The following is a 22052-nucleotide window of genomic DNA, read 5'->3' as shown; positions in this document are numbered from 1 at the left end:
ACACCAACCACGTCTGAGCACCGACCCCATCAGTGCTTCAAACTCAAAAGAAACAAACCCTCCTTATGGTACACTCACTAAAATCCGTGTGGCCCAAAGTCAGAGCTCAAATCCCCAGGACAGTGAACATTTTAGGGAGAGGGGAGGCTGATCAGTCGTAAGGCTGTTTGACTTAGGGAATACGAATGCATGCTGTGAAGATGGCTCTCCTGACCCAAAGATAAGGCCTGCCCATGCTCCCACCAACCCTGTGACTGCCACTGCTCCACAAGCCCAAGTACGAGGCACGTAGTATCACACTTCGACAGTAGAGATGCACCATTTCTTCTGTCAGGAGAGCTACTGCATCCAACGGTACGGTACAACAGCTGATTCAGGGTTTATTCCATTAGGAAACAGAATTTGGCACGAGAGAAATGGAATAGCAACGGAAACATCTTCTGGGAAACATTTAAGTCTCTATGGCAAAGACTTACTTGCCAGTTTTTCAAAGTAAAAATTACATTGGCAGCATATCAAAATGTTTACGCCTGTGAAAATGGTCTTATCACAAAATTCTGTTCTCACTTGAACAACCTAAGGAAACCGCAACGACGTCAGGAATTCGATGCTGAAAGCAGGTAGCGCTGCGAGCCTATTGTCTGGGACGCAGGAGACGGGCCCCGCGCTGGCACGAGGCAGTAGGTAATGCTTTCTGAAGGCCACTCACCTGAAAACGACTGTCAACAAATGCTAATTCCGTCTCTACAGGTCTCATTTCAAATTTCTGATGCCATGACAGTGCAAAATCCTTGTCAGCTGCCCAAATTCCTGTCAGATTTTGTCATTTATTATGATCCCGCAGCTTTTTGAAAGGGCTAATTCCATTCAGCTAAGGAGTCTACAGCATGTTGCTGGAGTGTATCGACACCCACCTAAACATCCGTTGTTTCCATCTGACAGAACATTTATCTCCATTTTTCCCATTTCCGACCTGTGCGGAAACCCAGCGCAGACACGTGACTCCTGCACTGACTGCGACCAGAAGCCAGAGTGGGTCTTAAACGGGTAACAGACTGGAAGGACACGGCTAATTAGAGATGTGAGCTAAGCATTTAAACACAAAGAGAGACGCTAAGACCTTTTGCACTTTGCTGTGCTGCACGAAGCAAAGCACCACATCCCGGACGCTCAATCAATCTGCGTTACACCACTGTCGCTTACGAAATGCATTCCCAGGAGGTTTGTTTTATCTACTCCGGTGAGCGCCGAAAACAGAAAGCCTTATCTCCCATGTGAAAGGACAAATACAAGTAGAGGCACACTCCATGAACGCTCTAAGAGGAAAACATATCTAATGAAAAGAACAACTCAGGATATATTCAAGCAGATTGAAGAATTTCGGTTTCAATAGCATCGTCTCACACACCAGCGCCGTCGTTCTTGGCTGGAACAGCTACAACCCCAGCCGAGACCAGCATTTTCTCCTTATTGGACATCTCAGGCGTTACTTCTGCACGCACATACACCTCGCACATGCATCTCCCCGTTCGTAATGGGCTCAGCGGGGATTTCCTTCGTTATCATTTCGAGTAAGAGACTAGAATTCCTGACAGTTCTGTAACCAAAAACCCAAGATGGAAAACCTTAGCCGAATTCCCAAGTATATATAAAGCACCCTATAGCACTCCTGTGGTCATTCCTAGCTCCCTCTCACGTGACCTTCTGTGTGCCAAAGAGAAGGATCAGCGTAAATCTAGCGATCCGCCACCTTAAATGGGTCTTTTTTCCATCGCGCATGGAATTCCACTCGCCTAATACTACAACATGACATGATGCCCTTCCGGAAGTGCTCCAAGGCACAGCGATACAAAGAGCCTTTCTGGGTCTTGCTGACCTTGCAGGCTTCCCTTTCTAGTCCAAGTGCCCAACCAAAATACTTTGGAACCTCTATACAGGCAACAAACAGCCTTAAAAGGAGTTTTCTTTGGAGGATTCAGTGGGTACTCAGTTTTATGCTCCCATCCATACCCAGTCAAGGTAGGATCAACGTAATGTCAGATTTCCATCTAACAGCGTACCTCTAGAATTTCAAATTAATAGAAATAAACCAGGCAGTAAATCCATCCTTCCATTTTACTGAAGGCAGTGAGCTGACTTCTGGATGCAAATTCAGTACTAATTTTACTTTCTTCTTACCTACTCTAAAGATACTGGAAATAGTTGGAGATACCTAACGGAGATTAGGTTGAACAGATTATCTACATTGTACCTGCCCAAGGGACGAGCTGCTGAAGTAACCCAGTGCCAACAGAGCAGGTCAAACCCACGTTGTTCAGGTACACACTATCTATGTTTTACATTTACCTTCGTTCTTCTTGATGGTGAAATTCGGATTGTTGACCATTTCAGGAAGAAGACTGTACAGGAAATAATGCCCATTTTTAGGATCATCCTTGTCAACAGCACTGACAATCTGAATTACCTACAACAGAAAACACTCTCGTTAACTTTTCGCACTCCCGACAAGGATATGGTATTGAAAAAACCCATTCCATTCCAGGGGAGACATTCTCCTTTGCCCACATGCCAGGTAAAAACCGCACATTTATGAGCTTGCAAGGCTTTTGCAGGCCTTAGGCTGAAAGCCTGGGGAACAGGGACTGCACCTGGCTCATTGAAACTCTTCCCAGACAAGGAGGCAAAGAAGGAGGAGACAGGCACATAGGAGAGGCCAGTAAAAGCTGCTGCTGATCTAGGGAAGAAAGGAACTACTGTTCGGCAGTAACGGAGAAGGAAGACTGTGTTTCAGAACCACTCCTGATGCCTACGGTGGTCTGTCTTTCGTACAGCCAAGCCTCTCAACGGGCCAAAACGCATAATTCATCTCTAATCCTTTCTCCTTTCCACCACCACCATTCTTTACTTCACTGAACAAATGTGGGTTTTAACAACTTCTGGTGGGAAGTTTTACACGATACACAAACTCACTGGAAAAAAAGGAAAATATCTAATTCCGTGTTTAGAATTTTTTTGCTTCATTTTAATAAAACCTCAGTTATTTTTGTACTAGGAACACAGGATGTTTTAAAATATCACTATTAACAAATGATTCCCAGAATAACTCAAGATACTAAGGTCAGCAGAGGAGAGAGTGTTTGCACAGGCTGAATAACTTACAAAATTGAGGAAGTTTGTGTGAAGCACCTTGTATGATTTATATGACCAACTACAGCACCTGCAGGGTATTTACCTCCACTTCCCCCTTTTACCTCCAACACTGATACTGCAGTTTAATATTCTGAAATCATAGAAAGCTGCATAGGACTAGGACAGAAGGAAACACTATTTTAAAAAAACACTATTTTACAATAATCAGCAGGTTTGCTTTTTTTTTTGGTTTAAATATTTGGTGCATTTACTTTTGATTTCAAGTATTTTACAGAGAAGCAGAAAAAAGAGAACTATGTATCCATGTCCTGCACTCAGAGTAGTAGAATTTCAGTGGTAGTTAGCTCATGCTTGATGAGGACTCTAAGAACTTTAATGAGAATTATTGACCTTTTCCATGTCCATTGAATTCCATAACATTTTTTCCTATGCAGGTATTTTTGAAATGCCTAAAGCAACTGACCAGTAATTTCTTGGTCAATTAAATTCAAATGAGGAATCACTACAGATTTCTTTTTTAAATGGCAGAGTGGGATATGGAAACAGGATATGATGCCACACAAATTCACAGACTTACACTTTAAATTTTCAATGCTTCACTAACAACATGCTAATAACTAGAATTTTCTACTGGTTTTACCGCAAGCAAAAGAACTATCAATCTGTATATGCTATGCATACAACAACAGTCAGTATCCCATTCTTCTGAATGCTCTTCAAGAGTCAAAGAAAGGATAAAATCTTACTAGGTAACCGCAAGGAGCAACTTCAAAACATAAATATTCAAAATTATGTACGTAAAAAGATGTTTGAGCAGGTATTGACACAGGCACACATAATTTGTAAGACAACCTAGTAAGGAATTTGAGACAATTCATTCCTTGCCTAGTCATATTCTGGCTAGGTCAGATTTCTTATCAAAAACGTACTGGAAGAAGTTTCAGACTGTTTAAATACCACACAGAGAGATTCTTTTCTTTGGGAACTGCACCTGCCAAGGTGGAAAGCTTGCCTGATCCGATTTCAAACACAGCTGATGGAAGAGATGGACGGAAAAATGGCCTAACATAGCTGTTGGTTAAAGAAGCAGGACTCCAATTGAACAGCTGCATAATGGATCCTAGAGACTTACACTGCGTGAAAAAATATGAACAGCTGATGAAGGCACCAGCAGACACTGTCGGCCCTATCCAGGGAGGGATGTTTTCAGCCTTTGCTCTGCAGGGCTTTAAGTCACTAAACTCTCCACGTGCATCAGGCCCAGGGCTGTACCCGCTACCAGTAGTTCTGCATCACAGGTAAGCGCAATTTGGAAGGGAATCCCGAACCTTTCATGGAATCTTTAGACAGACATCCTTTAGGACTGTTCCATTTTTCAAGCACTGCTAGAATGAGAAAGCAATAGGGAAAAAGATAACAGCACAGTGAAGTCGGGATGGTCAAGTGCACATAATAGGTGCAGTTTATCAGATGGTTACGCAATTTTATCTCTACTGGCTACATAACTCTTAATTCTTCCCAGCATTATGTAAGGGTCTTGACTAAAAATTCATGCCACTGTCTCCAGGTTTTCAATTAACAGACCAGAAAGCCAGTACCAAGAGCATTAGTGATACTGGTTTTCAGCTGACGGAGATTTTATGAAATAGGCTTAAAATACCATCCAGAATGGAAATTTTCAAGAAATAGAAACTGGGCATATTGTTTGTCCCCTTTTGTTTGTAAAGAACTACAGACACCTCTTAATGCCTATGGAATTCTTTCTTATACTTCAGTTCTTTCCATCCATTCCCTTTGCTGTTTACCAAATCTTTCTTTCTCTGAAAATTATATGCAGAAGACAGGCTTAGTGGTATACTACATTTGTTGTGTTACATGCGAACATGAAGGAATTAAGAGTTGGGTGTTCCCATAGCAACCTTACTTCTTTGTGCGTTTGCATTAAAATAAGCTCTTAAGAGAAGTGTAACACACACACCGTGACACAAAGCTGCTGTGTCTTTGACTCCATGGAGGGGAGAGTCCCGTGACTCTCATTTTCACATGGCTGTTGCAGGTCGGTGAGCACACCTTACGCTCAGTGTTGTGGGATCATGGAATGACACACCACTGAAGTAATTCTCCAACTCTTAATCTGCGGGACACAACCTGGAGGAGGATCTGCCAGGGCTGCCTGCCTCATCTGCCACTACAGACGCCTTTCTCTCCCGCAGTAACACACGTGACAGAGGTGCCGGGCAGTATTGGTAATGAAGAAAACAAGAATGGATTTTTTCACTACCTATCCATTAGCAGGAGAGTGAAAGTTAATAGCCCTTTGGCGGTTCAATCCTGATTTTTCTGAAATTTTTCCATGTAAAATTTCAACTTTGATGATGTATCAAAAATTCACGCGTATATTTGATTCTGTACACGCACTTTGTAGAAACACAGTAAATCAGCATATTTTGCTTAGAGGCAGCTCTGGAATGAAATTAATAGTTAAATGGTCCCCCAGGACAACTCAGCATGACAGTCTGCAGGGTTGTCGTGCATTTCCACAAAGCCACGTATGCCTGAAATAACATGGATAAAAGATTTCCAGTCTGATCATAATCAGTGCTGTAGAAGGATAAACAGAACAAAGTCCTCATCAATGTGTCAGAAGCATCCCTGTGAATTTACTATAGGATACTGTTGGAAAATCTTTCCCTGCACTGCAACTTGCTAACCTACCCTAGGTTAACCTTCCTCACAACGAGTAGCTGCTCCCGACCCTCATTACAACTGTTCTTCCCACTCTGGAAACCCCTCGGCAGCCACCCCGGTGGCACGGTTACTCGGGAGGAGCTTGGCAGACTCCGTGCCACAGGCAGCACCACCACAGCACAGCTCCGACTCTGCCTTTCCGGCTAGTGCCAGCCCCTTCCCCCAGACCCTGCCTTCTGCCCGAGCTCTGACCCTTCAGAGCGACAAAGACCTACCGGAGGATTTCTTCCCTTAGGAGAAGCCCATTCTAGCAGGAGAACGGAACAGACAATCGCCAGAGGCTGGAGGAACACTGTACTCAGTTCCGTGTCGCCCCAGCTCAGACGGGGGCTGAGCGCTGCTACATGACTGCCCGCCCCGCCGAAGTGTGCGCCAGCGCTGGGCACGTCACCGGGCAGGTCTGGGTACGGACTGGGGAAGCAGCCGCTGGACAGGCAGCAAAACCGCGCAGGCTCTGCTTTAGCAAGGGGAATTATGCAAGAAAAGGAGTAATAGGGAAAAGCACGAGGTGGTTTATGGTTCGCTTAAAAATTACAGTACAGAGGCACTGTAAGAGTACACTGCACTATTAGCTTTTTTCCCTTAAACTGACAAAAATAATTTCTAGCAACTTTCTGTTGTGTGTAAAAACGTCAAGGAGCGCATAAATATGTGCATGGACAAATAAATTTCCTCCTCCTCCTCTCTGTTCTCTCCTACTATCTGTACTACCTCTGCTTTTAGAGGTAGGTTAAAGCAAAGGAAATGCATCTGGCAATGTTGTACCTCTGCAGTTTTTAACACATTCTGTCCCGTCACCAGCAGCTGCACTTGCCACTTGCAATTACATCAGAACCCACAAAAGAACCCACAGAAACTGCACTGGAAGAGATGGTTCAATATATTTAGGGGCTGCAAGTAAGGTTTCATAAAAGGTTCAAGCGTACTCTCCCTTCGGGCAAGTGAAGAGATGGGAATACTGTAACACAACTGCTCCTTTCCTGCACATGGGACATTCCAGCTTCAGCCCTGGGGAACCCCCCATATTAGGCTTTTGCTACTACGTAAAAGACTCATTCTTGTATTTGTGTTTCGTAGCTGAGATACATGTACTTCTTTGAATTCTAGGTCTTGACTTATTAGTATGATTTCTTCCAAAACTTGAATATTGAATAATAAGAAAAACCAACCAGGTGGTGTAGATACTAACATTTTTACGGGCACAGACAATTTCTGAATGGCGACTCAAATTTAGAACCTAACCGTGGCGACTGTTCCAGAGTGGGTAGTGTTCCAATCATGGTACTTGGAGAAATCGCACAGAATAAACTGCAGGATCAGTGCCACCTCATCCATTATTTGCAGGCAGCCAAATATTTAATAACCATCTGTAAAGTTCACACAAGGATCCGTGCTCAAGAGTGACATCTGCCATCAGATCAGGAGCGTATGGGGCGATGGTAAGATGAAGAGCATCAGGGTTTAATGAAAGTTTTTGTAAGTGCTTAAGCAAAAGCCTCTTTTACTAGCCGGCTCTTAATCATCTAATTGATTGCTTTATTCCAAAGCGACATGCAAACATTTTTCACCATCTCTTAAACCACTTGAAATTTGATAGGAATACCAAGGTAAATATATTCAGAAAAAACTGTGCAACACAGCTTTCTGATTTCAGGGAAGCTTTCGGAGCCCTGGACAAAGGTACACTCACCGGAATTTAACAGATCCTAGAAAACCTAACTACTCAGCACCCAAAATCCCCCCGGAGCTAAACAGAAATCTGCTCTGATCTAGAAGTTAGATGCCAGCAGTAACACAGCTGTCTGCCCATAGGAGCCCATTTCAATAACCTGTTCTTCAGTGGTCAGGGAGAATTCGCAGTTCCTAGATGACGCATTTTGGACACATTGTGAATAAACACAAAGGGCTGCTACAAGTCAGATCATCTTCCGTAGCAACCCGGCCTTGGCAGACGCAGGCTGTCATACGCGACTGTGCAGGTTGCCATCCAACGCTGCTAAAAGAAAGCGACTTCCAACTCCACTGTCAGGGAAGCTTCTTTGGAGAAGAGTGAATTTAATGCCTAACACCCCCGGGAGACAGTGTTAGATTTCTTCTGAATCGCACCCGGGACCGCCTGCAATAGATTTCGATCACTGAACTGGAATTCAGGCTGGGTTGTACTTCTACCTACTGAGGGACATGAACCTGTGAAGCGGTGAGCTCCAAAGAGCAGAAGGACCCTCAGCACTGTTCTACAAACTGCCCCAAGACAGCGACCTTCACTGCAAAACCTGTACTTCAAAAAACACAGAGACCTACCGCAGAATACGACCCTAAGTCTGAATGAGCGTTACGTGGTTAGAAGGAACACACAGGCACATATTTTGGGAATAGAGATGTCAGGGAGAAACTGCTCCCCACTATCCCACACCGAAGTACACAACATAAAGACGTGGAGACGCTTACCTGTCCAGGCTTCCCGTTCTCACACAAAAAGGCTTCGTGCTCAGACGCAAACTCAGGAGCGTTGTCATTTACATCCAGGACTTTGATAGCAACAGGCACCCGGGACACCTGACTGTGGTTCCCTAGGAAAGAAATGGCAGCGTAAGGAGTAGGCAGATTTAACGTGGGACTCATACACGCTCACAGAGTAACCACCCGCTTCCTACCTTCTAGCCTTGCTTAACTGGGTTGTCTTATCTGTCATGGATCGTGGAGTTGGTGCGTGAGATAAAGAAGGATGGCCAGGATTTTACAGTCGAAAGGAATAAATAGATCCCCATTACGAAGAGTGTTTGTTGGAGATTAGCTCAATGAAGACCTTTCGTGGACTAAATTGGTAAGATTTTTCTTTGATGAAGTTTGTAGTGTTTTATTGATAAAGTCCATTATGCACAGAAAAGAGAAGGCTGTAAACAACACAGATTTATTTCTTTGTTTATCTTTGGCTGAGCACAGAGCATTTTCCTCTATTACTTGTCCTGACCGCACATCTATTATTTCGTCATTACAAACAGGGTTGATGTGGAGACCCACGCTGTGAGAAAGGCAGATGGCAGACTGACACAGGCAAAACTAGATCCTGCTCTGGACTATTTGAGCATTTTCCTTAATCTGCCACTGACCAAAAATGACTTGTGAACTTCTTTCTTCACTGAAAAAAAACCTCATTATTTACAATACAGAGCTATTTTGCATAAGTGTTTATCACTGTAAAAAGTAGAATAACCTTGTTAAGCTGCAGGGAAAGAAAAGCTAAACCGACAGTTGCCCAGATTTCACAGCCAGTTTCCAGGGTCCTTCCTTCAATTCAGTACAGCTAATTTATTTCAAGAGACTATTCATAAATATTTTAGACTATTGTTCTCCAGAGAGAAAACACATGAATTCAGTTTAAACTGAGGTGAGCAGCTGATCTGAAGTGCATAAAAACCTGCTCTATAGCACATGCTATAGAATATAGATCTACAAGTAACTGAGTACCAGCTGCAAAATCCACCTTGTAGCAAGTCTCGTTTTACACCCTAAGTATTTTATCTTGTTCATATCGTCAGCAATTTGAAGAACTGCACACTGTGTGAAGTAAACTCTGGCTCTGACTTGTAACTGAACTACGTGCTTCTGCCTCATTACTGCAGGCCAGAAACTGCTCCCGTCAGTCAGGGCATCAACTTATTCTCGGCTGTTGGGACAGCTCAGCAACGCTCCGAAGGTGTCACCAGCCCGTCTGGGGCTGTTCTCTGGCCATAAGGAAGCAGCTTTGGGGTACAACGGCCTGCTAGTTGCTGTACCTCTCCTAACAAACGCCAACAGAGTAGGAGGGGGTCAGGCTAGCTAGCAACTGGTAGCAGCCCTACAACTGGTAGAGATGATTAAAGGAAAAACCACTGTATAATATATTTTTTGTGCTTTCCCTCAAAGTTCACTGTATTGTGACCTAACCAAACCCTACCTCTTGCATCCTTTTTTCCCTTGTTGCTGCAGACAGACATAGTTTTTGAGGCTTGACCTATAAAGAGTAAATTTCAGTTGCTCTACTAAACATTACTTTGAAATAGCACAGAAACTAGAGCAAAGACACAAAGGCAGGCTATCACTGGATAGTTCTAGTGCTATAAACAAGAGCTTTGTGTTCGCTGGGTTGCCCGAAATATTAACACTCGACCTGTAAAGGATATGAAGGATTACAAGGCATCAGGCTTGAAATGCTTCCCATTGGCAAGAGTCAATAGTTTTAGTTCAGAAGGAAACACGTTACAGAAGAAGAAATCCCCACCAAAACGCTGTGAGAGTCAAATGCACGTCCATTTTGCATCATATGATCTTACTTACTAACAGGTGAGGTGAACACTTACGCCATGAAATAACAATGAAATCAAGGAAAAGCAAATCATGAATTCCAAAGATTTTAAACACTTCTTTTAATCTTAACTTGATAAAAAGACAGACAATGAATCTGGACCTTATCAGAATTCTCAGCACTAGTGTCATATTTAAACACTAAAGATTTACTTTTATCTAAATTAATGAAATGATGGCAGTTCAAATTTTAAAGACATTACAGAGAAATGTAATTAATTAGATAAGCTTCTAAAGAAATTATTCATGTCCCTTGTGACTGCCCCCAAAATGTTTGTCTTTCATCAGAAATACAAACATTACATTTAAAGATATTATAATGAGAAACTTGATGAGAATTCATTAAAAAAATTAATTTACTAAACACAAGAGAGACCCAGCTGGTTTGGAAATCTCCAAACAAGGGTATCTCTACCGCCCGGTAGGGTTCTTGTGACTACCATGGAATTTATTGTTGAGAGAGAGACACGGAGGGGGAGGTTTATCTCCTGCCTGTCCCACCGATCACAGCGAAGGCATTGCATTGTTTTGTCACTGCAAACTGTCCAGTGGATCTTCCCTTCACGCTAAGTGTTGTCCCTGTAAACAACAATCACCCTAGGCATACCTATTCAAAGAAACGAGCGAGCGCTCACTACGCAAGTCCAGACTGCGCTCGTGGATGAAAACACTGTCGAGATGAAGTAGCATCACCCGTCCCTTTTCATACTCCTCACGTCTGCAAACGTCTCAGCGGTGAAACACGTACGCAGAGGACGTCCCTCTCCGCTGAATCCATCTGTGCTAGCGGTGCGCAATATCCGAGAACTCAATGCAGGAAGGGCGGGAAGCGGATGCGCCCTGATCCAGGTACGTCTGCGTGGCGGCTGCACTCATACCGCTGCCCTCTGCACCGCTCGGCATCCAACGCGACCCTCCCTGGTTGTATCAACCGAGTCACTTCCTTCTAAACCCGTGGCAAACTCAGTTTTACCTACTGGGGTTTTTTGGTTTCACTTCTGTTCTTCCCAGTGAACCCCCCAGTCAATGGAATTAAGGGAAACGGAGCCTTCCCACAGGTACCAGCTAGACAGGAAGACTGCTGAAGTTCCAACCAGTTACGTTACACATAATCATTAAAGAGTGTAAATTTAGAGACTCTCCAAGGAACTAACCGAATGGGTAAAAGCGTCATCGCCTGCGTTTACTGCGATGCAGTCTCAGAAGGCCTCCCCTGAACCCTGCAGCACCAGCACCTCACTCGGGCTGTCCCACGGGGAGCAACGCCTTGGTGTGAACAGCTAGCACTCGGAGCTGCAGGGTTAAAAAATGCTGGGAAAATATCCACCAGTCTAGTTAACCAACCACTTTCCAGAGCAAGGCTGCACAAAAGGACGTAGCTTTCAATTCCAAACCCATTCAGCTGCTCATGTGTGGACACCCCTGCCCGGCCCAGCAGGGAGCTGCATGGACACCTACGCGGGTTGTGTACGGAACGGCCCGGAAGCTCGGCTCATTCACGGCTCCGCTGAAGGCTCAACTCCTGCCCACAGCTCACGACCCAGTAGCCTGCTGGAGGTGAGTGCAGCGCAAACCCGAAGGAAGGAATGTCTAGACAGGCGTACGGAAAGGGTGACTCAGGGTAAACCAGCTAGTGGAACCTACTAGTGACAATGCCTACATTTCCAAACAGAAAGAAAGCCCAGCTGAGTTTGGAAATGTATATGGAAAGGCTTACAAGAATTATAGGGACCCAAAAAACTCATTCTGCTTTTATGCCCAGCTCTCAAGATTCTACTGGGACATTAAGGGCTTGACATAGACACCTTGCTGGTGCTCGTCTCCAAGTAACATATGCGCTGAACCCCACTCAGGACTAAAAAAGGCTCCAGAGGTTGATACAAAAACGAAGAGGTAGATGAGATGAAGTAAAATATTTAAAAATCCCATTATCAAGCCATTTATTGTCTCCAAACCTGAACTTTTGGAGGCTGCAGACCCACACTAGTTCTTGCTGTGATCTGCACATTCCTGCCTTCCTGGAAAACCCCTACGTATTGGAGCCGTGTGCGTATCGCTGGAAATCCGTAACACAAAGCACTAAGCACTGCCAACACGGCGACTGCATCCCGCAAGCAATGCTAGAGTACCTCAGGCTTTTAAATCCAATCTCTGGTGTCGTGCCATAACTAACAGAGCAGCTACTCAACTCCCACCAACACTCAACCACTTCGTAAACACGCTGACGACACTTCCCCACTCTCCCTGACAGACAGACAGACAAGTGGTCTTGAAGAGCAGTGGTCTTTGAGAGAATTACTGGCTGTACAAAATGAAGTTTATCCTTTGTTTAACCCACAGAAATCCAGTTTAACCCAGATTTCCTTTATTTAATTAAATCTTCCAAAATCACTTCAAGGTTCTCTCTAAAAAGCCATAACCTGTCTTGCATTTTAACTAAAATTCAGTACCTGAACAGAAATCAGACTCCTAGAAAAGAACGCATCTTTTATTACTGTTATCACCACCACATGGCTTGGAAATGGCTATTTCATGCTTCTCTGATTCAGTGAAATTTCTACTATACAATATTTTAAACTAGAATAAGTCCTAGTTCTAACAGAGAAACCAAACCAAAATCTGAATCAGTGACTTCATCAAAACAGCAGCACGTTTTACACCCCTCTATCTCAGACCTATTACGGTGCGCTGGAACAGAGCCATTCCCCTCAACTTTGTCAAGGTTTTCTCTTACCACTGCAAAGATAATGCACGTGGGGGACACGGGGATTTCTCCTGTTAGGGTTTATGTTGCTGTTTTCTTTGTGCAATCCTTTACCTACGTAACACAGCTAGAACAGTTTTTTGCCACATAACATTGACAAATTTACCTTCAAGAATCCTGGGAAACAGAGATGCTACTGTGAGGCTGAGATTCTATTTCTGTTGAAGTTTAAGCACAGAAATCACCTACTGCAGCAAATACTGTGTCCGTTTGTCTGGAGTGCTGTGTAATGTCCCGATTCAAGAGAGATTGAGTGTCTGCAACCCGCCCTGACACTGTCAGGAAAAGACATCAGGAACTGGCAATATTCCTGTTAAAAGTAACAGAATACAAGCTGTTTCTGATTAGGATAAAATTCAAGCAACCAACCAAAAAACCCAAGCAGGATTGGCCATCATGAAGCTGATCCCCCCGAACTTCCCGTATTTTTAAAGGATGAGAAGATATAAGGGGCGTGGAGTATCTACAAAGTGCTGCAAACACACCGGCGCACGGCAGAAAGAATCCTGTGCGAGTCGCTAAGCCAAGAGACAAGCACTGCTCCCAAACTCATGTTCCATTTCTATTTATTTCCGCACACTGGAACGTATCACAGGAGTACAGATTGTGGCGAGTCTCTGCGTGCACGTGTGTGGGAGGGAGGCAGAAAGAAAAAGATGTGAAACATATTTCTTGGGTCTGTTCCTTAAGTCATTCTCTGGGAGAAAAATAATAATGGAGTTGAAAACTTTTGCCTCCTTTCAGTATATCACTTGGTTTATTTATGATGGTCTCCAGAAGCAAGATGAACAAGCCACGAGCAAAGCTGCATTACATTCTATTTTTACTTCCCCACTGACAGACTGCCACGAGCCTAACCAAAAACTTGCTCAACCCCTTCCACCTCCTTCATTTCTGTCCACTTTCCCACCTCACCGCCATGAAAAGGTGTCAGCCGCTCGCGACGTGCAGGCCCCGCGGGCCGACGGGCCACACGCACCTGCCAACCAGGCAGAGGGCACGGGGGGCATTTCGACCGCGCATCCTGGAAGGGAAGCCAAGGGGGAGGGGAAGCCGAGGACAGCCTACATTTACAAGTCCTTGACTTCACCGCTGAATTTGTAGTTAAGAGGTTTCCCAAGTTCAGCAACTCCATCTGTGACGGGGTGACTGCGATGGGCCACGCGTCCCGACCTTTAACCAGCAGCAAGACGTAGCGCGTGGGACTGAAGGGCGCCGTGTACTCTCAGGTTGCTGCTAATACCAAAAGACCAGAGTAAATTCCTGTGACGGATGCACAAGCCGTGCCGGAAAACATAAAGCACAAAGCCATAGTCTCCAGGCCCTGATCACAGTTTTCACTCACACTCATTTTCTGTGGGGTTTTCTTTTTTTCAGAGTAGTGCATGTCAGACGTAGAAGTTGTTTTATGTTGCCCATAACTGGTAAGAATTTTGAATCAACTGCCTACAGTTTGCAGAAAAGTTAGGCGTGCCTGCAAAGAGACCAAAGGGAGCGTTTCTGTCACCAGTGACATTTCACCTAGCCCTGCACCGGGCTCTTGTCGTGCCACTGGAGCAGCAACGTCAAGCAAACCGATGGGGTTGGTGTGCAGGTGTCCCTTCCACTTCAAGGCCTGGCTCAGCTTCTGCCAACATCAGCAGAAGGAGCAGAGGATGCCGAAGCTAACTCACATCCACCTCGGAGCTGGAGGGAATGGAAACGCAGGCAACCCCCGCCTTGTGCTACGCTCCCAAAAACCCGATCACCCAGAAACTCAAAAGAGTTTCTGGTTGCGCCAAGGCACTTGGAATGGCAGTCTCCATCAAACCACACCGCGATGACAAATCCACCTTTTGCCTCCACTCATGCTCACGGACTCCCAGGGAGCGCGGTGGAAGACGAAGCGGACCCCAGACGTACCGGTAACACACGGGGGACTGCTCACTGCCCAACGGGGAGAGCAAACCGCATGGGATACGCACTAGGAGAGAGAAGGGGGGGTTTAAAGCAGGGGGAGCAAAGGGCTAGGATGAGGCTTGAGGAGAGTTAGCAGGGGCACCCTGACCAGAACCTGTAGCACCTTTTCAATACGTGGGTAGCAATTATGGGTATTTGTCTCCTGTCAGAAGCTCTGGGTGTAAACAGCGTGTCCCTAGTGACTGTTCTCATCCTGACCAGTGAGCTTTATATTCACAGTGACACATCATCAAGATATATGTGACACATCAATATGAGTAAACTAATACATAATTCAAAGTAAATTATTAGTATAGCTGCTGGAGCGGGTTGTATCAGAAGCTGCATGGTCATGACAGGTTTCTGACAATGAAAACAATGCTCTTATAGAACTGGGCTTGTTCAGCCTGGAGAAGAAGAGGCTCCGAGGAGACCTCATTGCAGCTTTCCAGTATCTGAAGGGGGCCTACAAGGGTACTGGGAGAGGACTTTTTACAAGAGCCTGTAGTGATAGGACAAGGGGTAATGGGTATAAATTGAAATCAGGGAGGTTTAGATTAGATGTCAGGAAGAAATTCTTCACAGAGAGGGTGGTGAAGCACTGGGACAGGTTGCCCAGAGAAGCTGTGGATGGCCCATCCCTGGATGTCTTCAAGGCCAGGCTGGATGAGGCTTTGAGCAACCTGGTCTAGTGGAAGGGGTCCCTGCCCATGGCAGGGGGGGTGGGACTAGATGATCTTTAAGGTCCCTTCCAACCCTAACCATTCTATGATTCTATGATTCTATGATAACTGAAGTCTTAAGGGAACAAAAAAAACAAAAGCAAAAGCACACTGCCCACATCCTTCCACCCACACATCTACCCAGAGACCAAACTGACACAACTGCTGGTGGAAAAGAGCCTGCATTTCTGCTCAGGTCTGGGTCACTGGGCCGTACGTGTCGCTACCGAGGGTGCAGGTCAGGCTGCAGTTTAGTTAGGTCACTTCCAGCAAACGAACTCCGTCACCGACTTCAGTGGTGAATTGTTCTCAGTGCAGAATTAAAAATATGCTTGAAGTTTCAGCAACTGTTAGCACTGGGCTTATGAACTATAAAGAAGGGCAAACTAGAAACGTTTGACATTACACAGTTCCATTCTTTGCAAAAATCAATACAAATTAAAAAAGAAAGTTACACTTTGAGAATAAGGAACAGCAAAACACCACCTGCAGTCTCTGGAAGCACCTGCACTCGGAACCACCACCCTACAGACCCGACACGTCACCAAAAGTTTTTCCACTTCCAGTCAGCAGTAAGAAGGAAACCAGGAAACCACAGAAAAACAGAGGGAACAGCAGCTTTCTGTTACCTTGTTACAGACACAGCGGTAACAGCAGCGGGATGGGATGCTTCCTGACCGGCACTCCTTGTGGAGCACAGCACCACAACCCGAACCAGGATTCCCCATCTCCTGGGGCAGCGTAAGGCCTTACTCGCTGGGAAGAAGGAACAGGCGTTCATTGCTAAATACAATGAGAAAGAATTCCTGGACAATAATGTGGTGCCACTAAGTGACAGAAAAGAATTTGCCTTAAAAAATAAACCTGTGAACAGGCAGGGATGAAACGGACCAGAGAAGTTTTAAGAGAAGGAATGTACCAGGGAATGATCTGTGCCGTGTTGCTCAATTCCAGCTTAATGTAGGGGGCTGCGCTCGCATAACCCAGACAGGAATCTGGCCCACACTTTAGAGCAATTATACTGTTAATATGCTAATATAACATGCATATTAAAATGTTATAAAATATAATTGACAATAAGGCTTGCATATCTAAGTCAATAATTAGCTATGAAATTGTGTAATGACTAGCAGCAATAATAACAACAATAAGCAGACTGATTGAGGACAAGGATGTCCAGAATATTTTGATTTTTTAATTTTAAATGAATTTGTGACTGAAGTAAAATAATTAATAGCTCAAATGAAACCCCTCCCTTCCTTACTGACAGACGAAACATCAAAATGCTGTAATAAAAACTTTGCTTAAACAAGAATTCATTGTAGAAGCACTGTAGAGCTTGTATTCCTTTCTGGGACTGATTTTCTTAATGGTGCAACTTAATTACTCTTATGTGTCCTTCACAGGTAAAATACTGCTGGACATGCTGGACTTGAATCAGGTTCTCAGAGCTCAGCAGCACACCGAACAGAGCCAACAGCTCTGCCCAACGCACCAGAACGTGGCTGTAAAAACCCCTCCCTGTGTCCCACCCGAACACTCTCAGTCGATGCCATCCAGCACATTTACCAGGAGCTCAGAGCACGCCACCCTGCACGGTCATTACTCCAGAAAGAAATGTGCTTAAAGACCACTGACTACAAGGGTATTCCCTTACAAACCTCTGCCCTGACCTTCTCTCCTGCTTCATCCATTCAGAGAGGACAGCGGAGATTTCAGGCAGTCACATTCCACCCGAGGAGATGAATGCCACTTATCAAACCAGATGAATACTATGCAGTATTTTTAAGAAAATCCGTATTTTCTTCAGAAATTCTAATTCAAATGTTCCAAGTGCAGATGGCCAAGTGTCGGCTGCTCAGTTTGACGATGTACTCGTTTTGCTAACACAGGTATGTTGGCAGTTTTACCAGTTTCTCCAAAGGAATTAACAAACACACCTCACACGGATCAGCCACGTACGTTTTCACTAACGAACCCCTTATGCCTTCCTTCAACCCTTACCTGGTTTGTTCCCCAGAAAGCCTTATTCCCTTCGAAAACACCACCTGGTACCCTGGAGTTCTGGGTTTTAAGCTCTGAACAGCGTCCCCAGTTCCAGCCAGTTTTTGTGAAATCAACATTGGCAAATCTAGAACTAAGATGTCCAGCCCGGCTTTAGATCGCCCTGAAACCAGAAATAAAGGAAGTCAGACTGTTCATGCACATGTCCCACGTTTTCCTTGCCATAATTATGTTTACTACCTCCTCTGACTTCTTTTTCTTGCACTGAATGCCTCAGATGCTTTATTCACAGCTGCCTCACATGCTTCCCTCTGAAATCAGAGGTACAGCATCCCTTACCTGAATTCTAATGCTTGGTCCTCAGCTACTGAGACCATTCTATATAGAATGGAGATTGTTTCAGAAGTACACTCCGCTCCCATTCATATTTCCTCATAATAAGGCCACTCCCATGCTATTATCCATGTGGAGCACCTCTCCTGCTATGCTTGAGCTGTGAAAAACACTAACAGGAAAGCGTGCGATACGTCTAAACGCACTTTGACAACGGAGAGCTGGGGAAAACCACCTTTACGCGATGCACCAGCCCACCACCGGCCACCAGCAACTGCTCTCCCACCCGTCAGAACCTACGGCGCTCCTGCAGCCCTGTATTTATGTGCAAATGAATAAAAACTACCTGACTAAATTCTGTGTTTCTGGGCAAAACTGATGGATTATCTAGTCTGAATTCCACTAAGCCAGAGAAAAGAGGGTCAAGTGAAAAAGGTTAATATTCCCCAGCTTCTCCTGTGTAAACCTCCGTAAGGGCTTATTTCCTTCTCTTTCTAAAACTTACTGAAATTCACTCAGCCCTCAATTAGAGGTAATTATATGCTGCACCAAAGTAACTTGCTAAAATGTTAGAATTATTGCTATTAATGCCTATAGTTGGTTTCACAATAAAAGGCTAAATAAAATGAAATAAATGAAAGCATGAGCGGAGGTATTCGTGGCATTACAATGCACGCTGCAGCTGAAGGCTTATTCTGAAGAGTAATTATGGCTCTCTTCCTTTTTAATTAGTGTCCTTGTATTTTTTAAAGGAATATACAATATAGATAACCTTAGTAGAGCGTGTGCTGGGTGATGATTCAATTATTGCATTTATACTCCTGGTAAACCATACAGAGTCTTTCTGGCTTTATGCCCTTTCCCATTAGGTGACAAAATTGCCTCATACTTCTTCATTTCCAAGGACTGCCGTGGTATGGGTAATTACCTCTGTCAGACAGAGCCCACAGCTTTGTCCTTGAGACTCCCATGCTCTGTGCCTGGAAAGTGTTTCTTGTGGCCAAATCACTATTTCCATTTCAAGATCTTGTCTATGTTTTCATCTACGGCTTTGATGAAAAGTTCATGCTCACTTCTACGAGTTCTGGTGCTTTGCCAAGCCCTGGGGCAGGGGCTCAGGTAGCCCTGGTACGCTTTCTGTCCGGCAAGTGAAGCTGAATACCAGGAATCGTTCGATAAAGTAAACAGAATGAAAAAACCAGCTCCATGGTGCAATACCTGGATAACAAGGAAACCAGAAATTCCATTAAACCCCTTCATTCAGAGGAAGCACTGCCCTCGGCAAAGGGAAACGTCCCCCTGCCCAGGCAGTCCTGCCCTGGCTCCGGCGTTCCCCAGCAGACGGATCTGTCCCACGCCTGGGCACGTGATGCTCTGGGTGCGAGAAGAGGGAGAAGTCAGCAAAGCCTCTCCTAACCTGACACTCCCTTCATCTCTCTGTTTCCCAGGAGGCTGAAAGGCTGCGTGAAAGCACCGGTCTGTGCTGGCACACCAGCCCTGCTCTGAGCGGAGCGCAGTCAGGGCTCTGGCGCCACGCAGGGCTGTAACGCGGCCAGGATGGAAACGCAAATCTGGCGCGGCCGCTCAGTGATGGCGGGTGGCAGGACGCTTGGGGACTTGAAAGGGACCATCATTAATGGTTTATGCGCCACGGCTCCTGTTATCTCTTGGTGGGTGTCCACAAATCTCAGAGGCTGCCAACTGGAACATGCTTAGAAGTTTTTCCTTGTTGGACTCTACGGTACCACTCAAGGAAGTTCCACTGCATGGAACGGGTCACCTCCGTTTTCAAAGAGAGAATTCCACATAAGCACTGCTAAGCGTGAACATGTTCCAGTGTAATCGTTGTCTTCACAGAAGACACTGCAGTCCCGAATCTCAAGCAGATCTCGGCTACAATTTAGGTGGGATGGGTATGCAAATATCAGGATATTCATATTTAAATTGGGGAATGTTGTGCAGTTACATTATGTTACTAATATCCTTCTTTCTTGCCTAAGTTAAAACAGCTTCTCTGAGATAAGCCTTTGCTTTGGCTTCAAACTGCAGCAGTTCTCCACTTATTTCTGCTTTTGTTCTATCAATTAAGCAGCCATGACTGAGGGTAGGCACTTCCTCAGTACTAATGACAGAGGCAGTGAGGATGCTGGGGAAATGTCTGCAACGTGGCCGTTACAGCCATTTGAAGATGCAATGGAAATCCGTGGAGCTGGAGGCAGAAAGAACATAGAGCTTAATTATTATATGGCTCATACGTGCGCGACAGTGATACATGGAGCGCTCAGCAAACGAACTCTGGCCAGAATCTGCACAAACTGTAGCAAAAATGTTCTGATAAACGACTCATGGCAGTTTGATTTTCTTTTAGGAGCTGAGTAGCACTGACAGCACACAACTGAGTAAGGACTGTAGAGCCAGTACCAGAAACCCAGAATGCTGAGGGGGTTGGCCCAGCCCGAACTCCGCTCTGCTTCGCTGCTCCGCAGAACTGCTAACAGCTAAGGCAGGCAACACCAGCGGGTCAGTGGGAACTGTAGTCAGAGCTACAACTGTAGCTTACACAAACCAAAAATGCAGTTGTGTGCTGAGATGAATGGGATCACCTAAGACCGTGAGGATCCCGACCTCGCTACCTTTTACTGAATGGCAGAAAATGCCATTCCAAAAAAGTACCAAAGAACCAAAGACGTGATGAGCTTTTGTACATACAACAAAGATGCACCAAAGGGAAGGCCTGTAAGGTGATGAGTCATTCTCACGGCACCGAAATTACGGCTCTCGGAGAACTCTTGCATATGCCCCCAGATTCCTTTCCTGTTCAGGGAACAGCTCCCGAGAGCCCAAACAAGGCGCAGCATAATCAGCCCCAACTTACAAGGGAAGCCCACATCCAGCCTGGCCTCCCAAGCGCCTAGCAAACCTCCCAACCCTGGCTCACAGGAGTGTCAACTATGCAGCAAAACGAGAAAGTGTGAGTCCAGTACTAAAAGCCCAGAGTCAGTGATGATGGAATTCAACGTTTACCTTTTACAGCCACAGACCAAGAGGCACGTTCCTGGGGAAAAGGCATTTTGCCAGGGAGCTCGTTTCCTCTGTCTGTGGTCACCTGCACATGCTCCGGCCTCGTTCACCACAGCAAAAGGATGGCAGTATAGAACAGAAAGTTAAGAATCCATTCATAGCTGCAATGATTTTCATAGCTGCAATGATTTTCAGCATCCCTCCTGCCATGAGAGTTAACTCATCCACTTCTTCCGTGAATCCTAAGCCTGAACGTCAGAGTGATCTTTCAAAGAGGTCAAAGATATTTCAAATATTCTCTCCTCTTAAAATCCACGTGACTGAATTTATTAACACAGAGGAGTCAACACATGACCAGAGAGGAAAGAAGTTCAACAACAAAGAAGCAAAAATTAATGACAATATAGGAAAGAAGTGTAAGAACTCATACAGCAGAAAAAAATGTGCAACAGGAATGGAACATGTAAGTGTGGACAGATTTAAGGGTGGCAGTTGAGAGGATCAAAGCTGCAGAAGGCATTTATTGACCGTTTTTTCACTAAATTAATAGAAAATTCATAAAGAAATCAGAAATACTGAAACAGTCACCTAAGTATCACTGGTGCCGTGTTGATCTCCCTCAGTCCAGTCTTCCTCTCTGATCACTCTTTTCATTGTTTCATCTTTAGTAACCACAAAACATTCTGATGGATGAGATATCTGCAGAACTATCACCAGGGGACATGCAACCCGTATGTAGTCACCATGGTGTAAATGGGGGACATACAAGTACGTGCAACTTGCCTACACAGTTGGAGAAGCAGAACACAAAGGCAATGGAAGAACTTGAGTAACTGTCTGCGGGAGAGCCACTCCAGGCAACTTTTCCTTAGCCTGACTGGCCAGTTAACCACCCGAGAATCATAGAATCATAGAATGGTTTGGGTGGGAAGTGACCTTGAAGATCTTCTAGTTCCAACCCCCCTGCCATGGGCAGGGACACCTTCCACTAGACCAGGTTGCTCCAAGCCTCATCCAGCCTGGCCTTG

General features: G+C 45.1%; 1 protein-coding gene across 1 annotated transcript in view; it reads right to left on the bottom strand.

The window, feature by feature from the left end:
- The window catches only part of CDH8 (cadherin 8, type 2), a gene marked incomplete at its 5' end in the record, with an annotated part of 71056 nt that overhangs the window by 21413 nt on the left and 27591 nt on the right, over positions 1-22052 (bottom strand). The window contains 2 exons of the mRNA XM_010154697.1: positions 2347-2464; positions 8347-8468. Of these exons, the coding sequence (XP_010152999.1) occupies positions 2347-2464; positions 8347-8468 (240 nt within the window). The remainder of the gene's footprint in view (positions 1-2346; positions 2465-8346; positions 8469-22052) is intronic.

This window comes from Eurypyga helias, unplaced genomic scaffold (assembly GCF_000690775.1).
Source record: "Eurypyga helias isolate BGI_N326 unplaced genomic scaffold, ASM69077v1 scaffold3587, whole genome shotgun sequence".
Lineage (NCBI taxonomy): Eukaryota > Metazoa > Chordata > Aves > Eurypygiformes > Eurypygidae > Eurypyga > Eurypyga helias.
The sequence above is the reverse complement of the archived record's forward strand: the minus strand, read 5'-3'. Positions and strand labels throughout refer to the sequence as shown.